The sequence below is a fragment of the Hemiscyllium ocellatum genome, chromosome 33 (assembly GCF_020745735.1).
Source record: "Hemiscyllium ocellatum isolate sHemOce1 chromosome 33, sHemOce1.pat.X.cur, whole genome shotgun sequence".
NCBI lineage: Eukaryota > Metazoa > Chordata > Chondrichthyes > Orectolobiformes > Hemiscylliidae > Hemiscyllium > Hemiscyllium ocellatum.
In genome coordinates, this window is record NC_083433.1 from 24,323,982 (window position 1) to 24,351,200 (window position 27,219).

Here is a 27,219-nt window from a genome sequence, read left to right on the forward strand (position 1 = left end):
TTGTATTCAGACCTTGCATTTTATTGTGAAAATGGAAAAGTCCAACTTATAATATGACGGCCATGCTGTTCCCTATAATTGCTGTTTGATGATGATGGAACAATCAAAGCACGTTACATCACATTCTGAGATTCATACCAGCGTTTCAGGGATTAAAGTCACAGATGCCATCTGTTTTAATTGCATAAACCAAAACAATTGTTGTCTTTATGATACTTCCCTTTCAAAGGAAAGAAAGCAGCTCTAGTGAGAGCAAACCTGTACAGGTTACTGCCATCCTGAGGGGATTTCATTCAAAATGTATATAGGTATTTGTGCCAGTGAAAGGGTTCAAGCAGCTCCATCCAACAGCAAAAATGGTCCCACTGACAGGTAGTCTTCTCAAGGTCACAACTCGGATCGTGTCTTTGTAATCCTGGGTCCTTTTCGAAGTTCCTTCCTCTTGTCTTCTTTTCGTCGTCTTTTCTCCTCGTCTTTTAAAGCTTTGTGAAAAGCATCGTTGTTGTGGAGAAACTGTCAAATAGAAATTACAGTGGATCAACAATGGCTACTAAACAGTGGGAGGAATTATACCAGCTTAGAAGTTCAGAGCTACATTCAAATATTCAAGTTCCATTCCAAACTTGAACATCAAACCCAAGCTGCTATTCTCAAAGTATATGTAAAAGAATGATGGGTACAGCAAGGGAGATGAAAACAGCAGGGAGAAAGAGGGCTTTCTGCTTGGGCTGTACAAAGAGCACAGAAACATTCAAGATCAATGGGAGATAAAATTTGTTCCTAGACAGTCGAAGTGTGGCTTAACCAATGTCTACAAGTTTAACATCACTCTCCTGCTTTTCAATTCTTTCCTTCTAGAAACTAACTTTGTCATTCCATTTCATGATTTCTGAATGTGCCACTTACGTGTACATGCACACTGTCAACATAATGGACATAGATAAATACTCATGCACAAAAGTGATCCCTGGTCATATTCCATATACCTGAGGAATTGAACATTCCATGTAAGACAGGGAAGGCCTCGACACCAATTTTCACTGGCTGTCATACAAATCACAACAGAGAGATAGGCCATTCAGCCCGGATAGACTAAATTATATCCCCTCAAGCTTTCTCCTAATCTACTTAATATGTCTCACCCTAACAATTGATCCTTTTATAGAAGTCCAGAACAAGGCGGTACGGTTTAAAAAAAGGGTCTTGCACTTAAGACAGAAGAAAGAATTTTTTCCCTCAGGATTGAGTGTCTTTGGAATTTCCTTCATCTCTTCATTTATTTTCCAGATCATTGAACCTTTTCTTAAGACAAAAGTAGTTAGATTCTTGACTAATATGAAGTCAAAGGGTATCTGGAGGTAGATAGAAATGTGGATTGGAGGCCAAAATCATATCAGCCTTGAATCACAAAGCAGGGTGAAGCCGAATGGCCGATTCCTGATCCTAATTTATACGTTTGATATATCCTTTTATTCCTTTCTCGGTCATATCCTGTGCAGCTCTAGTATTCACCTCAACAACTTTTGTAGTAGTACATTCTACATTCTCACCAATTTGAGACCCTAAAGACAGCAATGATGCTTTCCAGTATTAACCAGCTTTATTTTTGATTGAAGGAAGCATGTTACAGAGTCTCACAGCACAGAAATAGGCCCTTTGGCCCACCACATCTATGCTGACCAACAAGCAAGAAACTATACTAATCCCATTTACCTGTACTTGGTCTCTAGCCTACTATGCACTGGCATTTTAAGTACTCATCCAGATGCTTCTTAAATGTCGTGAGAGGATAGGTCTCTGTTCAATATTTCTGCCACCGTCTGAGTGAAAAAAAATTCTCTCTCAGATCTCTTCTAAACCACTTTCTACTCATTTTAAATTTATGCCCGCTAGTCCTTGACACATCTGCCATAGGGAAAAGATTCTCACAGTCTACTCTGTCTAGACCTCTCATAGATTTTTTTGTACTTCAGTCAGCTACCCCCTCAGCTTCCTCTACTCGAGGGAAACAAACGCAGCTATCCAGTCTCTCTTCATATCTGAGACATTCCATCCCAGGCAACATGCTGGTGACTCTCCTCTGCACCCTCTCCTATCATATCCTTCCAATAGTGTTGGCCAGGACTCCAGCAGCATCCATGCTTTCCCTTAATAGTATCATGTGATCTTTGAATGTCCAATTAACATTTAAGAACAGATTTAAAACCAATAAGTGTATCATTGTTGTCACTGTTCTAATGTAGGAAACATGGCCGTCACGCTTATACAGAAATATCGCACAAATAGCAATTCCACAATGACCAGACAATCTCAGTGATGTTGATTCAGGAATAAGTATTGATTAGGACATCAGGGATAACTCCTTTGTTCTTTGTCATAATAATGCCATTGGCTTGTTTATGTATTATGAGACAGCAGACTTGGTTCTAGCTTAATGTCTCATCTGAAGTAGAAGTACAGTCTTAGACTCCCTCAGTGCTGCATTGGAATGTCAGCCTGGATTATTTCTTTACTCACATCAGGCAACAGTGTACAACATCTGACATTTATAAACTGAGCCATATAGAGTATAAAAATAGGGAATTACTGATGAACCTTCACAGAACATGTTTCACCACAACCCAGAATATTGTGTCTAATTCTAGGCATTACTTGAGAAGGGTGTAAATGATTTAGAGAGGTTCAAGAATATATTTATGAGAATGGAACTAGGAATGAGAGACTGCAGATACAAAGAAAGGCTGGAGAAGTTGGGGCAAAAACCAAAGGCAATGTGAGGTTAAAAGGAGTTGAAATGCCCATCAGCCAAGATTGAATGGCGGAGTGGACTCGATGGGCCGAATGGCCTTACTTCCACTCCTATGTCTTATGGTTTTACTCAGCGAGTGGGTTGTGTAATGGTTGTGATGTCAGCCAGATGGACCTCATATAATATGAGTTCCCTGATTGGGCTGTTAACCTGATTCAATTGGGGAGTCCTAGCTGACAGATACAAACAGGTGTGTCACTGGTTCTGTTCACCCTGACTCTGAGGAAGCCGGACCAGTTTCAAGTACAATGCACATGTAAATAAAGGGTAACTTGGTGATGGGATTCTGGCCTCTGTGGAATTATTTTTGTTCAAATCAGGAATTCATTGTCTGACAGTGCGGTGGAGCAGGCTCAGCCTTGATTTTCAAAACAGATTCAGATAAGCACTTTAAAAGGAAAGATTTCCAAGAATAATAGGAAAATGATAGGAGGTGGGATTGAGTTACTCTTGCAGAGACCTTGCATGGCCAAATAGTTTCCTTCTGTGCAGAATGTTTCTTCTGAACACTCAGTGACTTTAGATCTGTAGACTGGAGCCTAAATCCACAACTTTCACTTTGAGATGAATGTGATACCAACTGAATCAAGACTAACACTACAGTAGAACAAAGAACTCTTTTAAAAAAAACTTTTAAATCATTTTAGGTTTTCTAACAGTTTAAAACATGAAAGCTAAATGTTTTGCCAAAATACAGAGGCATGGGATTGAGGGTGATTTAACAGTTTGCATCAGAAACTGGCTAGTTGAAAGAAGATAGAGGGTGGTGGTGGATGAGTACTGTTCATCCTGGAATTCAGTTCCTAATGGTGTACTGCAACGATCTGTTTTGGTTCCACTGCTTTTTGTCATTTTATAAATGACCAGGATGAGGGCATAGAAGAGTAGGTTAGTAAATGTGCAGACGCCATTAAGGTCACTACAGTTGTGAGTAGTGCTGAAGGATGTTGTAGTTTACAGAGGGACATAGGTAAGCTGCAGAGCTTGGCAAATGGAGTTTAATGCAGAAAAGTGTGAGGTGATTCATTTTGGAAGGAGTAACAGGAATGCAGAGTACTGGGCAAATGTTAAAATTCTTGGTAATTTAGCTGAGAGATCTCCGTGTCTATGTACATAGATCCCTCAAGGTTACCACTCAGGTTGATAGGACTATTAAGAAGGCATATGATGTGTTAGCTTTTATTAGTAAAGGGATCGAGTTTTGGAACCATGAGGTCATGTTGCAGCTGTACAAAACTCTGGTGCAGCCGCACTCAGAATATTGTGTGTAGTTCTGGTTGCAAGAATAAGGAAGGAGCTTTGGAAAAGGTTCAGAGGAGATTTACTGGGATGTTGCCTGGTATGGAGGGAACATCTTATGAGGAAAGGTTGAGGGACTTGAGGCTGTTTTCGTTAGAGAGAAGAAGGTTGAAAGGTGACTTAATTGAGTCATATAAGATAATCAGAGGGTTAGATGGGTGGACAGTGAGAGCCTTTTTCCTTGGACGGTGATGGTTAGCACAAGGAGGCATAGCTTCAAATTGAGGGGTGATAGATAAAGGACAAAGGTAGTTTCTTTACTCAGGTAGTAGAGGTGTGGAATGCACTGCCTGTAACAGTTGCCAACCGTATGGGCATTTAAATGGTCGTTAGATAGGCATACGGACGAGGATGGAATAGTGTAGGTTAGATGGGCTTCAGATTGGTTTCACAGGGCGATGCAATATCGAGGCTGAAGGGCCTGTACTGCGCTGTAATGTTCTATGTTCTATAGCGCATCGTTGGGCAATCAATGTTTATATATATTATATGGTGATAGTATCAGAAACCCAAGTACAGACTACCTGTATGTCACAGTCATAGAGATTTCTCGGCACAGAAAGAGGCCCCTTCAGTACATTATGTCCACACTGGTCAAACATTTATCTATGCTAATCCTATTTTCCAGCTTGACCCACAGCCTTGTAAACTTAGGCATTTCAAGTGTTCATCTAATTAGTTCTTTAATATCTCGAGAGTTCCAACAATAACCACCCTTTCAGGCAGTGAGTTCCAGATATGCACAATTCTCCAGGTGTACAAAAAAGTTCTCAAATTCCCACTAAACCCCCAGCTCCTTACCTAAAAGCTGTGGCCCCTGTTATTGATCCCTCTATTAAGGGGAAAGCTTTCTCCCTATTTACTATGTCTATGCCTCTCAGAACTTTGTACATCTCATCAGGTTCTCCCTCAGGCTTTTCTACACGAAGTAAAATAACCCCAGTCTGTCTTGTCTCTATCAGGTAAGTATCCAAATGCCTTCTAAACCACCTTGTCTACTTGTCCTGCAGCATTCAAGGATCTATGGATATGCAAACCTTGCTCTCTTTGATCTTCCGCACTACCATCTCCATGACCTTTGCCATTCATCATGTACTCCCTTGCAGTTTTAGTCCTCTCAAAATGCATCACCTCACACTTTTCAGGATTAAACTGTATTTGCCAAAGTTCAGCCATTTGACCAGCCCATCTACATTGTCCTGTAACCTAAATCTTTCCTGTTTGCTATTTACCACACCACCAATTTCTGCGTCAACTGGAAACTTGGTAATCTTACTCCTATATTGACGAGATTATTATTGTACACTATAAACAGCAAGGAACTCAGCACCGAGCCCTATGGTATGCCACTGAACATGGGCTGCCAGTCATAAAAATAACCTTCGACCTCCATCCTCTGCTTCCTGCCACTAAGCCAATTTTAGATCCAATTTGCCGAATTACATTGCTCTTAGCTTCTTCATTAGTCCTCTATGTAAAAAGTATTACTTAAGCCCAACTAGATGACGTTAATTGTACTATTCTCAATGTCACTAGTCACTAACTCAAAAAATTCAATCAAATTTATTAGATATGCACTACCTCCCCATCCTTAACTAATCCATGCCTTGCCATGTGGAGATTAATTCTGTCGCTCAGAAATTTTTCCAGTAGATTCCCTACACAGATTTTAGACTGACTGTAGTTTTGTGCCACTCTTCTTGAATAGCAGTATCATATTAGCTGACCTCCAGTCCTCTGGCACCTCTCCTGTGGCCAAAGATGATTTTAAAATTCATGTCAGAGCCACTTAAATCTCCTCCCTTGCCTCCCACAGGAGTTCGGGATGCACCTTATCTGGGCCTGGAGATTTATCCAGTTCCAAGCCTGCCAACTCCCCATTCTTCTCAATGCCAATTTGTTCCAGTTTATCACTGTCCCCTTCCCTGATTTCCAGACCCACATAACCCTACACTACTGACAAATATGTCTTCCTTCAGTAATACTTAAATTCTGTTTTACCAACCGACAAATGAAAGGTTTTCTTTAAATTGGGAGGGTATTTACTTACATCTTCATTTTCATTTTTAAATGGGTTTTTATAGTCTGGAGACTTTTCACTGATCCCAAGTTCCTGTGACATCTGTATTGAAAAAAGAAATATAAGATATCATACAAATTCAGCACTTTTATCTCTGCATACTAAACGTTGAACATCACAAAATCAATAACATTCCAAGGGCTAGAGTTTCTAACCTGCCTGTGATGCAAATTAATTGAAATAGGCAGCAATTAGCATCTGAAAGAGTCGATATTTCTTTCATCAGGAGGATAGAGTCAGAAATATTCAACCTCAGACTTCCAGCAAATAGCCTGTATCTCTCTTTTTTCAAAAGATTGTTCAAGGAATATGGGCATTTTTGGCTGGGCCCGCATTTGAAACACAACCTTAATAACCTTGGGAAGGTGATGGTGAGCTGCCTTCTTGAACCTCTGCAGCTCATGTGGTATAGATACCCCAACAATGCTGTTAAAAATACATTTTCAGTGAAATAACTGACAGATTTCTGGGTTAAAGTCTCTAATCCAGATGTTCTCCAACCTTCAAAGTTTGTGAGTAGATTTGTAGCTCGGGTGCTCGTTGTTGTGGTTCTGTTCGCCGAGCTGAAGGTTCTCTAACCTTCTATGAAGTCTCTACCTGACATTCGAACACATCATTCCCTCTAATCCACTTATCCCAATCAGTTCTCATTTCGCGAATCAACAAACTGTAGGCAAGCAACGCTGCTGATACTGAAATGCGAATAAAAAGAAAATATTTTAACTTCTATTCAAGAAAGTGTGGAAGATCTGACCTAGTAATTATAAGGGCAGTTAATATAACATCAATGGTGAATGAGTTCACAGAAACAGTAATCAATGGACATGTGGGAAAGGTTTCAGTTAATAAAGGACATCCAGCTTGGATGTGCAAAAGGCTTCACTAATCCTCTTTTTTGACAAAGTAACAGAAGTGAATGAAGGAATATAATGGATGTTGTCTTTATGGATTTTAATAAAACCTTTGATGAAGTACCACATCAAACCTGACACATGGAATGGTGTGGTGAGAGTCAGTTTGGTTTAAGGAAGGAAAACAATGAGTTATGCCAAATGGTTATTTTTCAGACTAAAGCATGGTAAACATTGGCAGTGACCAAGGGTTGATGGTGGGTCCATGCTCTCTATAAGTTACTCTGTATTCCAATATTCAAGTCAAGTTTCAAAATTTGCTCCCAAAGATGGTGGAATGACAAATAATGAGGATAATAACTGGTTGGAACAGGAGACAGTAGGCTAGCAGAATGGGCGGACAAGGTTCACAGAATTTAATGTGTGTAAGAGATGAAGAATTTTTGTGAAAGGATGGTGAGAGGTAATTCGCACTTAGTGGCACAGTCTGAAGGCACGGAGGGACCCAGGATGCACATTCATCCATTTTTGAAGATGTCAGGTCATATTCAGAGAGTGATTAGCACAGCATATGGGATCCTGGGTATCATAATTAAAGGACCTGACTACTAAAACAGGATGCTGAATACTGAACCTTTACACAGTCCTGGTTTGGTCAGAACTAAAGTATTGCGTCCAGCTCTCATCACACTTTGGGAAGAATGTCAAAAGGGTTGCAGAAGAATGGTTCCAGGGATGGGGGATTTTAGCAAAAAAATTCACTGCTGCTTGGTCAAAATCTTGGAGGTCCTTCCTATTATGGCATAATGGGTCTACCTACAGCACATGGACTATAGCTGTTCAAGAAGGCAGCTCACCATTACCTTTTTAAGAGCAACTAGGGATGGGAAAAATGCAGCCCCACCCAGCAAGGCCCAAGTCACACAAGTGTTGAAAGAAAACTGGTGCTGTTCTTGATGCAAAGGGGATTGAGGGAAGATTTGATGTAGCTATATAGGATTTAAGTTAACAGGCATCTTTGAGTTGGGAAGTAGCAGTGCACTTTTAAAAATATACACCTTAGTGGAATCTGAGTACTGAGTTCTGTATTATCTGACTTGTTAAACAACAACAATTCAATACAGTTATAAAAACAGAATGTGTTGGAGAAACTTAGAAGATCTGGTGGCATCTGTAGAGAGAAACACAGAGATAACACTGAGTCCAATATGGATTGCAGATTATTGGACTTGAAAGGTTAACTCATCATCTATGAAGTGAAGAGTTTGTTTTTACAACAATTTTTCAACAATGGAAATGGTATTTAACCTAGAAAATGCAGTGTGAAGCATGTTACGATGACTAACACAGAATATACTTAACATTTATTGGGAATAAACAGAAATTGACATACAGGGAAAAGCATCGAGGTGCACAGATCGCTTAGGGTCCACCACCAATACAGAAAAGCACGATTCATCACTTCATTTGGTTATATTAACACAGCCACAGAAAGGGCACCACTGCGTCCTTCTATTGATCCTTGGTTAGACAACATTTAACATCAAGATGTGCTGATTCTGTGCACGTCTTGAAATGAAGAAAGGACAGAGATTACCAGTTCATGTAAGTATGGTCAAATATATAATTTCCTGAGATGGTTCAAGTACCTGAGGGAATCTGAGGCATGAGTTTTAGTTTGGAAAAAAAAAAGTTTTTGGTGTCGTTTTCTTGCCTCGCCTGGAAAATATTTGGCTGCAGATGGAAAAAAAGGGTGCGCAGTCATGAGGAAAAATGGATTGAGTCTAGGTCGGACTTGCTGGACCATATGATCTTTCTCCGACTGTATTTTTGTATACGACTCACCATTCTATCAATTTGATGATATTGCATGGAATGGACTGCCTGATGTACTTGATGAATAAAAGATATATTAATATATGTCTCTTCAAAAATAAGGATGTCTTATCAAATGCAACTTAAAGTTTTGGCTTTACTTCAGGGTGAAAGTTTAGTGATAAATGATTGTAAGGTGTTATATAGGAATATTATCAAACAAAATTCAACAATGAGTTGCATAAGGATGGATAACAAAACCTTTACTCATAGTTTAATAAGTATTTTAAAGAAAGACAGACAATTTTATTTCAGGAACTCCAAAGATTTTAGATTTTTGATGTAGAGTGATGAAAATTGAAGATGCACAACAGGCAGTAAATTGGAGAAGCTCAGATATCTCAGATAGCTATGGGACCTGAGGAGATTAAAGAGAAAGGGAGCAGTGAGTCCTTGGCCAGGTATGTAAATCAGATTGACACTTAAATTTAAATAAAATCTACCTCTGCCAGATCAGGAGCCAATGCAGATTCAGCAAGCACAGGGCATGATGCAATTAAAATACTTTTCGAAGTATTCATATTCACAGAGATACGTAATATTGAGACTATAAGGTTCTCCATTGATGACCAGCGAAAATGCTTGCACAAACTATCTCCAAAAAAACACTGCAGAAAATCAAAATATCCTCATACAGCACCTTCCAAATCCAGGACCACTTCCACTCAGAAGGACAGCAGGAACGTGGGGACACCACCACCTAGAAATTCTCCTCCAAGTCACTCACCATTCTGACTTAGAAATACCTTGCTGTTCTCTTCATTGTCGCTAAGTCAAAATCCTGGAATTCCTTCCCTAACAGCGTTGTGGGTTAAACCCACAGCTGGTGGACTGTAGCTGTTCAGGAAGCACCTTCTCAAGGACAACAAGGGCCAGACAATAAATGCTGGCCACCCGGAGGCACCAACATCCCACACCCCCACAAATCAATTTTTAAAAACTAGAATAAACAATGGGTCTTTTAATCAGAAAATTATAAAAAGCATAAAGTTTGTTCATGTATTCTGTCAATGTGAACTTAGTATAAGCTGGCTGGACACAGAGTTGATTTTTTAAATGCAGTGTCAATGCTAGGTTGACATTACTACTACGAAACAACTGAAATTTTACAAAACCAAAACTTTGATTTCTTTTTCCCTCTTCTTTCTCTCTCTCTCCCTCTCTCGACTCCTCACAGACAGATACAGAATGTTCTAAAAGTTGAAGCAGGACAGAAGGACATAACAATAAAGCAAACAAAGCAGTGGACATCATTTTTAGTATCAGAATTGAGAAGCAAAGAACTTGCATTAAACTTGTGCATTAACTTACTGGTCACATTTTACAAGCATAGAAGGCGGTACAACAAAAGATTCAGGAGGCTGCATCTGAGAGATGATCATTTTCAAATCTGACAGGCTAAGGCACATTTCTCCAGAAGAGATGGCTGAAATGAGCAGGTAGAAGTTAGTAAGATTTAAAAAAGGGATTTTATTGGAGGACACAGAGAATCATAAACATATCCAAATTTGATATGACTCTTTCAAATGAAAAGTCATTGGACTCAGAATGTTAACTTCCTCTCTCCACAGATGCTTTGAGATGTTTTCCAATACATTGAGTAGGGATTTCAGTTGAACTTTCTTTACCCAGATTAGTTAGAATAGAGAGCTCACTATCATATGGGAGGTTCGGGTTAATTTTACTGATGCATTTAGATCAACATATGAGAAGCAGAGAGAAATGGAAAGGATGTGATGAATGAGAGTGACAGGAGGCTCATGTGGAGCTTTAATTCGGGCATGGTATAGCTTAGCAGAATTGTCCGTGTCTTTGGCGTAGACCCAGTGTCACACATCACTTCACAAAGCAGCAGTTAGGCCAATGCGTTAGAGTCACAGAGGTCTATAACAAAGAAGAAGTCCTTCAGCTCATCGCGTCTTGGATATCTGCCTCCTGCAATGCTGTCCTGAGGAGGTGAGGGTATTACTTCTTCCTTAGACTGGTGGAAGACGACTGTGAAACCATTTACAGACTTCTTGACATTGAATCTTGACATGACACGTTAAGTTTTATTCCTAGATCAATAGCTCTTTACTACAGAGATGAAAAAGTGGTCTAACCCTTATCTCTCTCACCAAGTTAAGAAGCTGTGTATGTGGCCCTCCATCGAAGACTCCCGTTTGATTACAAAAGCTGATTCCCCACCGGATTAAGTGATTCCAGTTTGAATTGCGATCAAAGTAATGGTGGACAATCTTGGGAAAACGCAGAGTCACATCTCCAAAGAAGGCTGTATTTTCGACAATATGGGAATAAGCTGAAATATAAGGCAGGATTGGCACATTATGGGCAGAAAACTCATTGTTACCATTCAAAAAAAAATACATCTGTCTCAGAAACAGATACATCAAAAGGACGAATATTCCAGCGGAAGAGACCATTAGACCCATGATCCTAATTCTTATGTTATACTCGATTGTTATACTTTTCCATTCTTTCTGAAAGTGTTAACATGATGTGATATCGACATAAAAGATCCCACTGCACTATATTCAAGAGCTGACGAAATCTGCCTAGTATCCTGGCCAAGATTTGTCCTTCATTCAATATCAATGAATCAGATTATTTGATGACCTATCTCTGGTGTTTGGGGCATCTTGCTGTATACAAATAGTTGTTCCATTTACTACACCATTCTGAAATAATGAGGCTGAGGCATGACACCCAGAGGTTTATAAAATCATCAGGGGCATGGATAGGGTAAATAGACAAGGTCTTTTCCCTGGGGTAGAGGAGTCCAGAACTAGAGGACATAGGTTTAGGGTGAGAGGAGAAAAAACAAGGGACCAGAGAAGCAACTTTTTCATGCAGTGTATGGAATGAGCTGCCACAGAAGTGGTGGAGGCTGGTACAATTACAACATTTAAGAGGCATCTGGATGGGTATATGAATAGGAAGGGTTTAGAGGGATATAGTTAAAAACAATGACTGCAGATGCTGGAAACCAGATTCTGGAGTAGTGGTGCTGGAAGAGCACAGCAGTTCAGGCAGCATCCGAGGAGCAGTAACATTGATGTTTCGAGCAAAAGCCCTTCACATAGGTCAAGTGCTGGCAAATGGGACTAGATTAGTTTAGGATATCTGGCTGGCATGGACAGGTTGGACTGAAGGGTCTGTTTCCGTGCTTGTACATCTCTGTGACAGCACGAAAAACACTTGTTTATAACCCTCACAATTGAATCTTGTACCACTACTGTTCTCCCTCTCTTTGTGCTCTCCCCTTGTGCAGCTGAGTTCTGACTGCATTTTTCAGAGGAACCGTTACTGTCATAATTTTCCAACGCAGAAAATCTCTTCTTGCATGAGATGCATCTGGAGCTTTCCTGACTACATGCCTGCTTCCTTTCTTCGAAATCATGGTCACCCATTCGCTCACTGATTGCTCTTCCTTATGTTGTGGTGCATCCACATCTAAAAATGAGATATCCAAGTAACTATTAGCCAAACAGATGCACTGCTGTGTTTCCAGCAAATGGTCATCCAGTCTGCCTGGAGCATCTAAGATTTTCCACATACCTCAGGCTGTACAATACATTGGACTGAGCTCAAAATGTGTTGTTGGAAAAGCGCAGCAGGTCAGGCAGCATCAAAGGAGCAGGAGAATCGACGTTTTGGGCATGAGCCCTTCTTCAGGGACTGAGCTCCCTTGCCATGTCTTACCCTAGTCTTAAACCCATTTCGCTTTTATTAACTTTATTCTCTGTCCCTTAGCCCACTTTAGCTTACTTCTATTACTTTACTATATCACTCCTGACTTTCAAGTAATTGTGCGCTTTAATAATTCATTTATGTAACTGATAGCAATTTACAAATACCAGCAACTGAACTTACAGACTTACTATGATAGCTGTCATTCCTAGATGTCACAGTAGAACGAACAGCCAATGGGGAACTTCAAACCAGCGTCTACAGGAAAATAACACATACGGACCAAATATTGAACTACAAAAACAATCATGCATGAGTGCTCATGCCCGAAATGTCGAATCCCCTGCTCCTTGGATGCTGCCTGGCCTGCTGCACTTTTCCAGCAACACATTTTCAGCTCTGATCTCCAGTATCTGCAGTCCTCACTTTCTCCTACAAAAGCAATCATCCCAACATCCACAAACAAAGCTGCAGTAGAACATTATTTCAATGAGCCACCACACACTGCAGCACAGACGAACGACACAGAGCTGAGGAAAATCACCTATACAGTGTTTTCAAAAAGAACGAGTACCAAATGAACACAGTCCACCGATTTCTTAGCAACAAAGCCAAACAATCAGACAAAGCATGTCCAGAAACACTAGCCACTCTTCCCTACACCAAAGACATCTCAGAAATGACTGCCAGACTACTCAGACCCCTTGGCATCATGGTAGCCCACAAAACCATAAACACACTAAAACAGCAGCTAATGAACTTGAAAGACTCTACGCAGACAACAAGCAAAACTAATGTAATTTACAAAATACCTTGCAAGAACTGTAACAAACTACATTAGACAGTCAGAAAACCAGCCACCAGGATACATGAACATCAACCAGCCACAAAATGACAGGACCCACTCTCACTAGTATCCTTACATATGGATGAGGAAGGACTGGGACAACACATCCATCCTGGGACAAGTCAAACACAGACATGCACGAGAATTCTTAGCAGCATGGCATTCCAAATGGAATGTTATCAACAAACACATTGACTTGCATCCCATTAACCACCTCCTGAGAAAAGGAACACAAAATGACATCACCATAGTAAATGATGTCACCATAGGAAATGACATCACCAACCCAAGGAAACTCAAACATATAAACAGAAAGCGAGCTACATCACCAGTGCTTCATTGGGAGGCTAACTGAAGATGTTGGTTCGACGTTTCAGGCATAAGCCCTTCTTCAGGAATTATGCCCGAAACGTCGAATCTCCTGTTCCTTGGATGCTGCCTGACCTGCTGCGCTTTTCCAGCAACACATTTTTAGCCTTGATCTCCAGCATCTGCAGAACTCACTCTCTCCCCTAACTGAAGATGTTACCTAGTATGGTGGCGAAACGTCTGAAAACGAACCTTCCAGCTCAGCGAGCAAACCTACATCCAGAACCACAACCTGAGCTATAAATCTCAAAACTCGCTATTATATCTCGTTGGTTCTTTTCAACAAGAACTGACTGCCGGGCACTCTTCCCAAACTGCTTTACTTATAGAGTCATTGAGATATACAGTATGGAAACAGACCCTTCGGTCAAACTCGTCCAAGTCAACCAGATATCCCAACCTAATCTAGTTCCACCTGCCAGCACTCAGCCCAGATCCCTCCAAACCCTTCCTATTCATATACCCATCCAGATGCCTTTTAAATGTTGCAATTGTACCAGCTTCCACCACATCCTCTTACAGCTCATTCCATACACGCACCAACCTTTGTGTGAAAAAGTTGCCACTTAGGTCTCTTTTATATCTTTCCCCTCTCACCCTAAACATATGCCCTTTAGTTCTGGACTCCCTCACCCCAGGGAAAAGATCTTTTATATTTACCCTATCCATTCCCTTCATGATTTTGTAAATCTCTATAAGGTCACCCCTCAGCGTCTGCGGTCCAGGGAAAACAGCCCCAGCCTATTCAACCTCTCCCTATAGCTCAGATCCTCCAACCCTGGCAATATCCTAGTAAGTCTTTTCTGAACCCTTTCAAGTTTCACAACATCCTTCTGATAGGAAGGAGACCAGAACTGCACACAATACTCCAAAAGTGGCCTAACTAATGTCATATACAGTTGCAACATGACCTCCCACCTCCTGTACTCAATACTCTGACCAATAAAGGAAAACATACCAAATGCCTTCACTATTCGATCTACCTGCGACTCCACTTTCAAGGAGCTATGAACCTGCACTCCAAGGTCTCCTTGTTCAGCAACACTCCCTCGGACCTTCCCATTAAGTGTATAAGTCCTACTCAGATTTGCTTTCCCACAATGCAACACCTTGCATTTATCTAAATTAAACTCCATCTGCCACTCCTCATCCCATTAGCCCATCTGATCAAAATCCCATTGTAATCTGAGGTAACACTATACCTCCAATTTTTGAGTCATCTGCAAACTTACTAACCATACCTCCTATGTTCACATCCAAATCATTTATGTAAATGACAAAAAGTTGTGGTCCCAGCACTGATCCTTGTAGCACTCCATTGGTTACAGGCCTACAGTCTGAAAAACAACCCTCCACTACCACCCTCTGTCTTTTACCTTTGAGCTAGTTCTGTATCCAAACAGCTAGTTCTCCCTGTATTCCATGAGATCTAACCTTGCTAACCAGTCTACCATGGGGATCCTTGTTGAATGCCTTACTGAAGTCCATATAGATCATGTTCACTGCTCTGCCCTCATCAATCTTCTTTGTTACTTCTTCAAAAAACTCAAGTTCGTGAGGCATGATTTCTCACGCACAAAGCCATGTTGACTATTCCTAATCAGTCCTTGCCTTTCCAAATACATGTACATCCTATCCCTCAGGGCTCACTCCAACAATCTGCCCACCACCGAAGTCAAGTTCACTGGTCTATAGTTCCCTGGCTTGTCCTTATCACCATTCTTAAATAGTGGCACCATGTTAACCAACCTTGAGACTTCCAGCACCTCACCTGTGACTATCGATGATACAAATTTATCAGCAAGAGGCCCAGCAATCACTTCCCTAGCTTCCCATACAGTTCTAGGGTACACCTGATCAGGTCCTGGGGATTTATCTATCTTTATGTGTTTCAAGACATCCATCACTTCCTCATCTGTTAAATTGCCATTTTTCAAGATGTCACCATCTATTTCCCTACATTCTATATCTTCCATGTCCTTTTCCACAGTAAACACTGATGCAAAATACTCATTTAGTATCTTCCCCATCTCCTGTGACTCCACACAAAGGCTGCCTTGCTGGTCTTTGTGGGGGCCCTATTCTCTCACTAGTTACCCTTTTGATCGTAATGTATTTGTAAAAAACCCCTTTGGATTCTCCATAATTCTATTTGCCAAAGCTATCTCATGTCCCCCTTTTGCCCTTCTGATTTCTCTCCTAAGTATACTCCTACTGCCTTTACACCTTTCTAAGGATTCGCTTGATTTACCCTGTCTATATCTGACATATGTTCCCTTCTTTTTTTAAACAAAATCCTCAATTTCTTTAGTCATCCAGCATTCCTTATACCTACCAGCCTTTCCTTTCACCCAAATAGGAATATACTGTCTCTGGACTCCCATTATCTCATTTCTGGAGGCTTCCCATTTTCCAGCCGTCTGGCAAACATCTTCCCCCAATCAGCTTTTGAAAGTTCTTGCCTAATACGATCAAAATTAGCCTTCCTCCAATTTAGAACTTCAACTTTTAGATCTGGTCTATCCTTTTCAATGATTATTTTAAAACTAATAGAATTATGGTCGCTAGCCACAAAGTGCTCCCCCACTGACACCTCAGTCACCTGCCCTGTCTAATTTCCCAAGAGTAGGTCAAGTTTTGCACCTTCTCTAGTAGGTACTTCCACATACTGAATCAGAAAATTTTCTTGTACACACTTAACAAATTCCTCCATCTGAACCCTTGACATTATGACAGTCCCAGTCTATGTTTGAAAAGTTAAAATTCCCTACCATAACCACCCTATTATTCTTACAGATAACTGAAATCTCCTTCCAAGTTTGTTTCTCAACTTCCCGCGATCAGGGGGACTATAATACAATCACAATTATGTGATCATCTCTTTCTTATTTCTCAGTTCCACCCAAATAACTTCTCTGGATATATTTCCAGGAATATCCTTCCCAAGTACAGCGGTAATACTATCCTAAATCAAAAATGCCACTCCCTCTCCTCTCTTGCCTCCCTTTCTGTCCTTCCCTGTAGCATTTGTATCCTGAAACATTAAGCTGCCAGTCCTGTTCATCCCTGAGCCACATGTCTGTAATTGCTATAATATCCCAGTCCCATGTTCCTAGCCATGCTCTGAGTTCATCTGCCTTCCCTGTTAGGCCTCTTGCACTAAAATAAATGCAGTTTAATTTAACAGTCCTACCTTGTTCTCTGCTTTGTCCCTACCTGCCCTGACTGTTTGACTCACTTCTTTCTCAACTGCACCAGTCTCAGATTGATTTCTTTCCTCACTATCTCATGGGGTCCCCCCACCCCCCTCACCCCCCTTTTACTAGTTTAAATCCTACCGAGCAGCTCTGGCAAATCTCCCTGCCAGTATATTAGTCCCCTTCCTATTCAGGTGCAATTGACCCTTCTTGTCCAGTATACTTCTGCCCAGAAGAGATTCCAATGATCCAAAAATGGGAATCCTTCTCCAAAACACCAGTTCCTCAGCCACGCATTCATCTGCTCTCTCCTCCTTTTCCTATCCTCACTAGCTCGTAGCACCAGGAGTGATCAGGTATTACTACCCTCAAGGACCTTCTTTTTAAATTCCTACCTAACTTCCTGCATTTTCCCTTCAGAATCTCATCCTTTTCCTTTCTATGTCGTTGGTTCCAATGTGTACAATGACCTCCTGCTGGTCCCTCTCCCCTTTCAGAATATTCTGCACCCTCTCTGAGACATCCTTGATCGTGGCACTGGGAGACAACACAGCATTCTGATTTTTCGCTGCTGGCTACAGAAACATTTGTTTGTGTCTCTAACTAGACAGTCCCCTAACACAATCAATCGTTTGGAACCCGATGTACCCCTCATTACCTTACAGCCTGTCTTGATACCAGAAACTTGGCTGTTCATGCTAAATTTCCCAGAGAGTCCATCACTCCCTACATTTTCAAAAACAGCATACTTGTTTCAAATGGGAATAGCCACAGAAGATTCCTGCACCACTTGCCTACCTCTCTTACCTGTCCTGGAGTTAACCCATCTACCTGACAGTATCTGCAGCTTTCCTCCCTTCCTATAACTGTCATCCATCACACCTCTTGCTCTTGTAAATTCCTCATTGCCTCTTACGGTCCCCACAACCGATCCATTTGATCTGATAGGATTCACAACTAATGGCATTTGTTGCAATATAATGCTCAATAACACGTAAACTCTCCCTAAACACCTACATCCGACAAGAAGAGTATATCACTCTACTAAGGGCCATTTTTGCTTCTTCCAATGTACAGACCCAGAAAATAGCACTGTCTTATCCCTCAAGAAAATACTGCTCCAGGCTAACTTAATACTTATGATTTCAGAGACATATCTCAATAAAACATACAATCAATAAAGAACCCACTCTACTTGCTATTGTAGATTTACAGCAAGACGATACTTAAAACTATTCACTTATTTGTTTCTTTTACTGTGAGGTGTGTCTCAAAATGTCTGAACAGGCGAAATATATAAAGGTTTTTGGGACCTGTTGTGGCACAATGGTAATGTCTTTATCGCTGGCCCAGAAGATCTCACAACACCGGCAAACAGGCTGGCTTTTAAAAAAACACAAAATTGGAGGGTCTTTTGGTGCAATGACAATGTCCTACCTCTGGGCCAGAAGGCCTGGGTTCAAATGCTATTCACCCTGAAGTGTGTCTGAACAGGTTGACTGAAATAAATCAAGAATCATTTTCCACTAGAGCAGGGGGCTGGCTTTAGTGAGGGAAATGTAACTGCCACTGATGGAGTATGAGATCTTCTCTAAGGAAAATAGATGAGCTTCTATTTCTCGCCTTGGAATTAGGTGGATGTTTAGCACATTAGCAGCATGGAATAGAGTGAATGAAAAGGAAGGGCTTCTCCAAATAAACATATACGCCAACCTAATCTTTTTTTGCACTAGCTTAGGAAATCCTGTATTACACTCCTCTCGTCACTGACCTCCCAAAGGGAAGCAATGTTATTCTTCCATTCCCTCTCACAAAATTCAAATTTTGAAATCTTTGACTAAATCTGGTTTTAGCCTGTTCTGCTCCAAGTGAAATAGTCCACACTAAATCAAGAGGACAGACAGTGCTTTGGTTTGAAAGATGGGATCCCTGTCAGTGCAACAACTTGTGTTGGAAGTGTCAGCTTAGAATACATACCGAAGGCTGTGGGCAGGATTTGAACCCATAACCCACTGACTCAAAAATGAGACGGATACCACTAAGTCCTTACTGAGAACCAAGCAGAACAAGGGACAAAATAAATGTATATAAAATGTAGAAAAATTTTCATCCCATAGTCACCATCTTTGAGTTTCTCGTCATGAGGCAGTGGGCCATCTGCTTGCACATCAGCACCAGTCAGTATTGTCTTGGAGTCTTCTAGTACCTACAATGAATGAAAATCAAACTCTTTCACTTTAAATTTCATATTTTCTAACGCATTCTGGAAAAAGCACAGATTCAGCTCTAAAATCAAACTGTTTAGTTTCTGATATTGCTGGATTCTCTTTTCTGGTATTGAGAGCTAAGAAACTGGTTTAAAGAGGCTATTGGGACTGTCACTGTGAGGGACCTGCATAAAGATATGCAGCTGATCTTGAAGTCATGTGGGCTCATAACTCATAATAGGTTGGTAATAATTCAACTTTTAAATTTGACAAGAAACTTGGACTTACATTCTAGAACAGTCTCCACCAAGTTTCACAACAACAGGAAGAGTGTGTAAAACTTGGCACTCTTGGAAATAAAATCCTTATTGGATTTCAAATCTTCTTGGATTTTGGACAAGGGTTGTTCAAGTAAATACACAGCACAAGAAGGAGAATGAAGAGCTACACTAAATAAAGCAGGGAAGCTGATAACTAATCTGACACAGCATTTACAATCTGTACCTCGCCAAATTGTCTCAGTATTTGGACAGTAAGTTTGAATTTCATTGAACCAAACACAGTTGGAAAATGTAATATCAATGGATTATTTAAAAAATGTTTGATTTTCAAGGGTTAGATCGCTTTGTACCTGCTCAATTGATAATAACTTGTATAGCAACTTTCATGTAGATTCCGAAGATTTGACAGCAGAATGTTATCAAACAAAATTTGATTCAATCAATGGGGGAAATGGAGGTGTAATGATGATGTCATAGACACTAATGATCTGGGAAAACGGATTCCTGCTAGAGTGGATGAAATTTAAATTCAATTAAATTTAAATTAATTTGGCCACACAGTGACACTGTGGTTCGCACTGCTGCCTCACAGTGTCAGCGACCCAGGTTCAATTCCCGCCTCAGGCAACTTTCTGTGTGGAGTTTGCACATTCTCCCCGTGTCTGCGTGGGTTTCCTCTGGGTGCTCCGGTTTCCTCCCACAGTCCAAACATGTGCAGGTGAGGTGAATTGGCCATGCTAAATTGTCCATAGTATTAGGTGAAGGGGTAAATGTAGGGGAATGGGTCTGGGTGGGTTGCTCTTTGGAGGGTCGGTGTGGACTTGTTGGGCCAAAGGGCCTGTTTCCACACTGTAAGTAATTTAATCTAATAATAAATCTGGATTATAAAACTTAACTCTCAGTAATGGCGATCAAGACACCAAGATGTTGTTGAAAACCTATCTTGTTCTCTAATATACTATGAGGAAGGAAATCTGCCCACCTTACCCAGTCTGGCCTACAAGTGACTTCACATCCACCTCAACATGAGTATCTATTAACCACCCTCTGAAATTCCTAACAAACCACTCAGTTCAAGGGATTTGGGATGGACAACATATACTGGCCTTAGAGGAATACAAAATCATTGGAATATACTCGGACAAGTAAAGTAGATTTTAAGGATCATCTTCAAAGGAAAGATTTCAGGAGGTAACTCTAGAGCTACGGGTCATGTTGAAAACAAGGCTATAAATGGTACAGTGATTACAAGGGCAGAGTTGGAAGGGTGCACAGATGTGGAAGGAAAATGTGAGTAAAAGTGAAATTTGAAAGTAAAAATGAATATTTTAAATATTGAGTTTTGCTGAAATAGTCAGTTAGCATAAAAATAGACAAACAATAGTGGAAATTTGGACACAGGTAACAGAGTTTTGAAGGAGTTTAAGTTTATTTGTGTATAAAAAGGGAGTTTGGTCAGGTAAGTATAAGAACAGTCAAGTCTAGAAGTGACAAATACATGGTTAAAGGCTTCCAAAGCATGGACAGGCCAGAAATTTTCAACATTACAGAGTGAGAATAGGAAGCCTTGGTGATAGAGCAGATTTATGGTCAGAAGCTTATCTTCGGGTCAAACAGGACAACAGGTTTGCAAACAGTTTGGCTCAGCCAGTGGTCAGACTAACAGTGGTCAGGGTGAGTAATGAAGCTGATGAGTAATGAACACAGCTTGTGGGTGGACAGATGGCCCTGTACCCTGATCAAACCTTTATGCTTACCTTGAACAATCCCTTCAACATGATATCTATAATCTTGTACTGCTGATTAATGTCATTTAATTCAATCATGTTCTTCAAAGCATGCATCTGGTCCTTGCGTTTTGTTTCAAATAGTTTTCTATCTAAACAGTAGTATTGTTGAGGAAAGTATGCAGTGCCACAGTTTAGAGATTGTTCTGTAAATTTTATTCACAGTCCAAATGAATGCACTGAAAAGGCAATCCCAACAAACAAATTCAGTTCCACCAACCCTCTCAAAGCAGGGTTCTTTTTGCCATGTCAGGCTAAACATTTGAAAGGAGATCGTAGGATTTTAGATTTGGTTTTCAATGAAACCAGATCTGTGCAGTAAAGGATACAGATTTCTAGACTTGGGTCCAAGTTTTGCTTCTGACCGTTGGAAGATTTCAATGTATTTAAGTACATGCTCATCACAATCACACAGAGCTGTAGGACATCCATGATCCACTGTAAAGACAAATCAACCTGTCAAATAGCAGTGAAACAAATGTATATGTCGTTCAAACGTATTCAATCTTGCAGCATATCCTCAACACAATGCACAAATTCGAATCATGAAACTGTTTATTCACTGGAAAAAGGATGGAAGTTCAAAATCTGAGTTTTAGAAATTTGGGGTGAACTGTCTTCCATTGCTTCAAGTTGTCAAACAAACCCAACAGCTACAACATAGGTATGGTCGCTGATAAAAGTATCTCAGCACTATTTCACCCATAAATAATTCACAGGCATGGCTAATATGATACCGGATTAGCCACAGGTCCTTATTTCATTTAACATAAGAACCAGGAGAAGGAGTAGATAACTCAGCCCCTCAAGCCTACTCCACCACAGGATGATATCTCTGATCATGGTTGATCTCAGCCTGAACTGTACTTGCCTGCCTGCTCTTCATAACTCTTCAACTCGTGACTAAATAAAACACCAGCTATCTCCTCCTCAAATTTATTCAATATCCCAGCACTCACCACATTCTGGAGGAGTGAATTCCACAGATTCACAACCCTTTCAGAGAACCAATTTCTTATCTCGTTTAAATCTACTGCCCCTTATTTTAAAATCTTGACTTCTCATTTTAGATTGTTCCTCAAGGAAGCATCCCTTCTATTGTCTACTTTGTTAATCTACTTTAGCATCTTATATATCTCAATTAGATCTCCTCTCATTCATCTAAACTCAAGTATCAGCCAATACTGCTCAATCTTTCTTCATAAGATAGACCTCTCATCTCTAGAATACATCTAGTGAACCTCCTCCCTGCTGTCACCAAATACAATTACATCCCTCCTCTAGTAAAGGAACCAAAGCTGTATGCAATACTCCAGATGCAGTCTCAGAAATGCCTTGTACAGTTGCAGCAACACTTTCCTACTTTTACATTCTGTTCCTTCAGCAATAAATGTCAAAGCTCCATTTGCCTTCCTTGTTACCTGCTGTATCTGCATGCTCGTTTTCTGCAATTCATGCATGCGGACGTCCAGAACCTTTTGTACCAAAGCACTCTGAAGTTTATCTCCATTTAAATAATAAGTTGCCTTTCCACTTTTCTAATGCACCAAACAACCCCACCATCCTATGGCTGACTACTTCAACTCCCCCTCCCACTCCGCCAAGGACATACAAGTCCTGGGTCTCCTCCACTGCCAAATCCAAGCCACCCGACGCCGAGAGGAAGGAAGCCTCATCTTCCACCTTGGGACCCTGCAACCACATGGCATCAACATCGATTTCACCGGTTTCCTCATCCCTCCTCCCCACAACTTATCCCAGACCCAACCCTCCAACACAGCACAGCCCTCTTAAACTGTCCTACCTGTCCACCTTCCTTCCCACCTATCCGCTGCACCCTCCTCTCCAAACTATCACCATCACCCCCACCTCCATCTATCTATCGCCTTCCCAGCTACCTTCCCCCAGCCCAGCCCAGCCCCACCCCTCCTATTTAGCTCTAACTCCCCCACCCACATTCCTGATGAAGGGCTTATATAGATTCTCCTACGCCTTGGATGCTGCCTGACCTGCTGTGCTTTTCCAGTGCCACATGTTACGACTGACTGTCCAGCATCTGCAGTCCTCACTTTCTCCTGTCAAAATGAATAACCTCACACACATCCATGTTAAACTCCAACTGGCATATTTTGGCCCATTCACCAAACTATCCATAGGCATTTGCATATTTCTTCATTTAATTTCCCACCTATTTTTGTGTCATCTACAAATTTGGCTGCATTACTTTCTAACCCCACATCCAAGTCACTCATGTAGACATAAATAGTTGGAGCCCAAGGAGCTATCCAAGGAATGGGGGTGGGAGAAAGATGAGAAGTTTTTATTCCACTCGGACAATTGTGAATAATTGGAACTCTCTTCCCTCCTGGAGTGGGGAACAGTAGATGTAGTTCAATTCTTGATTAACAGAATGTTGAGGAGTATTAGAGGTAAGTGAGAATGTCAAGTTAGTCTCGATTAATCAGTTTGTTATCTAAAACTTCAATTAAATCTTTTGAATGTCCAGATTCACCACATCAACTGCATCATCTACAGAAGGACAAAAGAATTAGGAGTAGGCCATTCAGAAGCTCGTGCCTGTTCCAACTTCAGACTGACAAGGGAATTAAGGGTATGGGGATGGTTAAGGCCACAATCAGATCAGTCTTAATCTCATCAAATCCTGCAGCAGACTTGAAGGGCGAAGTGGACTACTCTGGCTCCTAATTTGCATGTTTAGGTAAAGGAAGTCCCTCTGTCAATATACTTACGCACCATCCATACGTTGCACTGGAGATATCCTTAGACAGCACCTTCCAAACCCAAGACTACTACAATCTAGGGCAGTATGACCTAGATGTTCCACAGCTTTGAACCCATGGTCATTATCTGGGAATGTAGTAATTGGAGTTTAGAAGGTTAAGGGGAGATCTAATAGAAACTTATAAGATAATACATGGCTTGGAAAGGGTGGACGCTAAGAAATTGTTTCCGTTAGGCGAGGAGACTAGGACCCATGGGCACAGCCTTAGAATTAGAGGGGATAAATTCAGAACAGAAATGCGGAGACATTTCTTCAGCCAGAGAGTGGTGGACCTGTGGAATTCATTGCCGCGGAGTGTAGTGGAGGCCAGGACACTAAATGGCTTCAAGGCAGAGATTGATAACTTCTTGATGTCACAAGGAATTAAGGGCTACGGGGAGAATGCTGGTAAGTGGAGTTGAAATGCCCATCAGCCACGATTAAATGGCGGAGTGGGCACGATGGGCCGAATGGCCTTACTTCCACTCCTATGTCTTAGGGTCTTATCGCATGAGGAATCAACTTTCATCGTCCACTTATAGCAGCAGAGGAAACAGATACAGGAGCAGGTCATTCAGACTCTTGAATCTGCTCTACCCTTCAATCGGATTATGGCTGATCATCAATACCATTTTCCCCCACCATCCCCATGTTTACTATCTAGAAATCTAACAATCTCTGTATTGAACATACTCAATGACTAAGCCTTCATAGCCCTCTGGAGTTAGGAATTCAAAACTTCACCACCTTCTGAATGAAGAAATCCCTCCTGATCTCAGTTCTAAATGTCTGCCCCTTATGCTGAGATTGTGTTCCCTGCTTATAGCCTGGGGAAATATCCTTCCTACATATACCCTGTTGAGACCTGTAAGAACGTTGTACATTTCAGTAAGATCATGTCTCATTTTCTTCTTCCATTCTGGAGAACATGGGCCAAGGCTGCTCAACCTCACCTCACCATTCACTTATGGAGCAGGTGGCTGTGTGTCACTGCCCTTTGCAGATTCAATTGAGGAACATCTCAATGACAGAATTCATTTGGCCCGCTGAGTCTGCACTGACCCTCAAAGACTATCCCACCCTATTCCCACAAACTCTGCATTTACCTGAACTAAGGTTGTACAATCATGGACACTACAGGGCAATTTAGCATGGCCAACCCACCTAACCTGCACATGTTTGGACTCAGAGGAAACATCAGATCATGTGCAAACTTGACACTGTCTGGAATCGAACGCGGGTCCCTGGAGGCAACAATGCAAACCACTGAGACACTATGCTGCCCCTGTGGAGGTTAAACACTTCTGCTGTTTTTTTTTAAGCTGTACATGGGGCCTTGATTCGAGTTGTCTTACAATGAGTTGACAGCAGCTGCACAAACACTGGCTGCCGAGTCCAGAATAGTCGGCATGATTTTGGGACATTCCTCCCCTTCTGCCCGCCGAAAGGCCAGTTTGGCATCAGCAACAGATTTATTACAGAACCTGGACCATCATCAGTACAATGCTGAATGAAATAGTGTGGGAGTTTAGACAGAGGTAGGTGGAGGTAGAGGCTGCAGTGTGGGCTAACAGCAATCACTGACCCATACCAACCTATAAACACACCATCTCCTTCACCACCCCACCCCCTTCACCCCCCACCCCCTCACCACCCCTCCCCCTTCACCCCCACCCCCTCATCACCCCTCCCCCTTCACCCCCACTCCCTTCCACCCCCACCCCTTCACCCCCTCATCACCCCTCCCCCTTCACCCCCACTCCCTTCCACCCCCACCCCCTTCACCCCCACCCGTTCACCCCCACACCCTTCCACCCCAGCTTCACCCCCTCCCCCTCAGTAACACTGAGGCGGCCACCTCCTGCCTGAGCTGAATCATCCCACAGCCATCCGACCTGAGCAGCCGCCCCTGAACCTAGCTTTCCAATTAGACCCAGGGCACATCGTGCAAAAAGGCAAATGTAATTATTCGAAGCGGTGGGCCTACCGAATCGTAATGTATAACTGTAAAAGGAACCTTTTATCAACCATGTCCGGGAGCACCCAAGTGGCGCTCCTCTCAGCTCGGTGCCTGTCGCTCGACTGATTCTGCGCATGCGCAACCCTCTTGAGGCATATGACCAATCAGCTGTCCTGTCGGCGCGCGTGCGCGTTACTCGCTCCGCTTGCTACTTTCTGATCTGCGAAGGAATGTACCGAGGTTTCCTGGAGAAGGAACAAGTGAGGCGCTTTCCTGGGTGAAAGTGAGGACTGCAGATGCTGGAGATCAGAGTCAAGATTAGAGTGGTGCTGGAAAAGCGCAGAAGGTCAGGTAGCATCCGAGGAGCAGGAAAATCGACATTTCGGGTCGGAACCATTCATCAGGATTCTTGATGAAGAGCTTTTGCCCGAAACGTCGATTTTCCTGCTCCCCAGATGCTGCCTGACCTGCTGTGCTTTTCCAGCACCACTCTAATCTAAACACTGATCTCCAGCATCTGCAATATCCACTTTGACCTTCTTGGGGTGTTAATACACTCAAGTAACACTATTAGAGAGAGACTTCCAGGATTTTGATCCAGCGATACTGAAGGAAAAGCTGATATATTTCCAGGTTATAGTCCAAAAGGTTTATTTAGAAATACAATCTTTTCGAGACCTGCTCCTTCATCAGATTACTAGTGGGCAGGGTTCTATCCCACTAGCTACCTGATGAAGGAGCAGCGCTTTAACAGCTTGTACTTCCAGATAAACCTGTTGGACTATAAACTGGCATTGTGTGATGTTCAACTTTGTCCATCCCAGTCCAACACTAGCACCTCCACAATATGTTTCCAATTCAGGGTCGTGAATGACTTTGAGGGGAGCTTGCAGGATGTGGTGTAAGCATGTATCTGCTGCCTCAGTAGCACAAGGGCATAACATCTCTAAGATGGAATTCACCAAGGCTCCTAAGGTAACATCTTCTAAACCCACAACCACTGCCATCTAGAAGAACAAGAATAGCAGATTCATGGGAACACGATCACTTGTACATTGCCCTCCGAGTCACTCATCCTCCTGATATTGCTGTTCATTCAGGGTCACTAGGTAAAAAAAATCCTGGAATTCCCTCCCTATCAACATTGTGGGTCTACCTATAGGCAGGACGGCATAGTGGCTAGCA

The 27,219-nt window shown here is 41.8% G+C and overlaps 1 protein-coding gene across 2 annotated transcripts; it reads right to left on the bottom strand.

Annotated features, from left to right (window-relative positions):
• LOC132831303 (coiled-coil domain-containing protein 134-like) lies at positions 1-26,149 on the bottom strand. 2 transcript variants are annotated; one of them, XM_060849359.1, is made up of 7 exons: positions 26,092-26,149; positions 21,622-21,730; positions 21,263-21,384; positions 19,139-19,223; positions 11,032-11,213; positions 6,159-6,230; positions 1-513 (listed from the first exon to the last, which is right to left on the bottom strand). In XM_060849359.1, the coding sequence occupies exons 2-7, from the start codon at positions 21,722-21,724 to the stop codon at positions 388-390; spliced, it is 690 nt and encodes a 229-aa protein (XP_060705342.1). In that variant the 5' UTR covers positions 21,725-21,730; positions 26,092-26,149; the 3' UTR covers positions 1-387. The 2 variants fall into 2 exon arrangements, with proteins under 2 accessions (XP_060705342.1, XP_060705341.1); XM_060849358.1 differs by having other exon boundaries at positions 26,062-26,146.
• Between the last annotated feature and the right edge of the window lie 1,070 nt (positions 26,150-27,219).

Bases quoted from the DNA above. Each gene is read 5' to 3' on its own strand.
- LOC132831303 (XM_060849359.1), bottom strand. From the start codon at position 21,724: ATGGATGTCCTACAGCTCTGTGTGATTGTGATGAGCATGTACTTAAAT. The intron at 19,224-21,262 runs GTAAGCATAAAG...CATTCATTGTAG, and splicing joins TGTTGAAGGGATTGTTCAAG to GTACTAGAAGACTCCAAGAC. The intron at 11,214-19,138 runs GTGACTATGGGA...CTTATATTTCAG, and splicing joins TGACGAGAAACTCAAAGATG to CTTATTCCCATATTGTCGAA.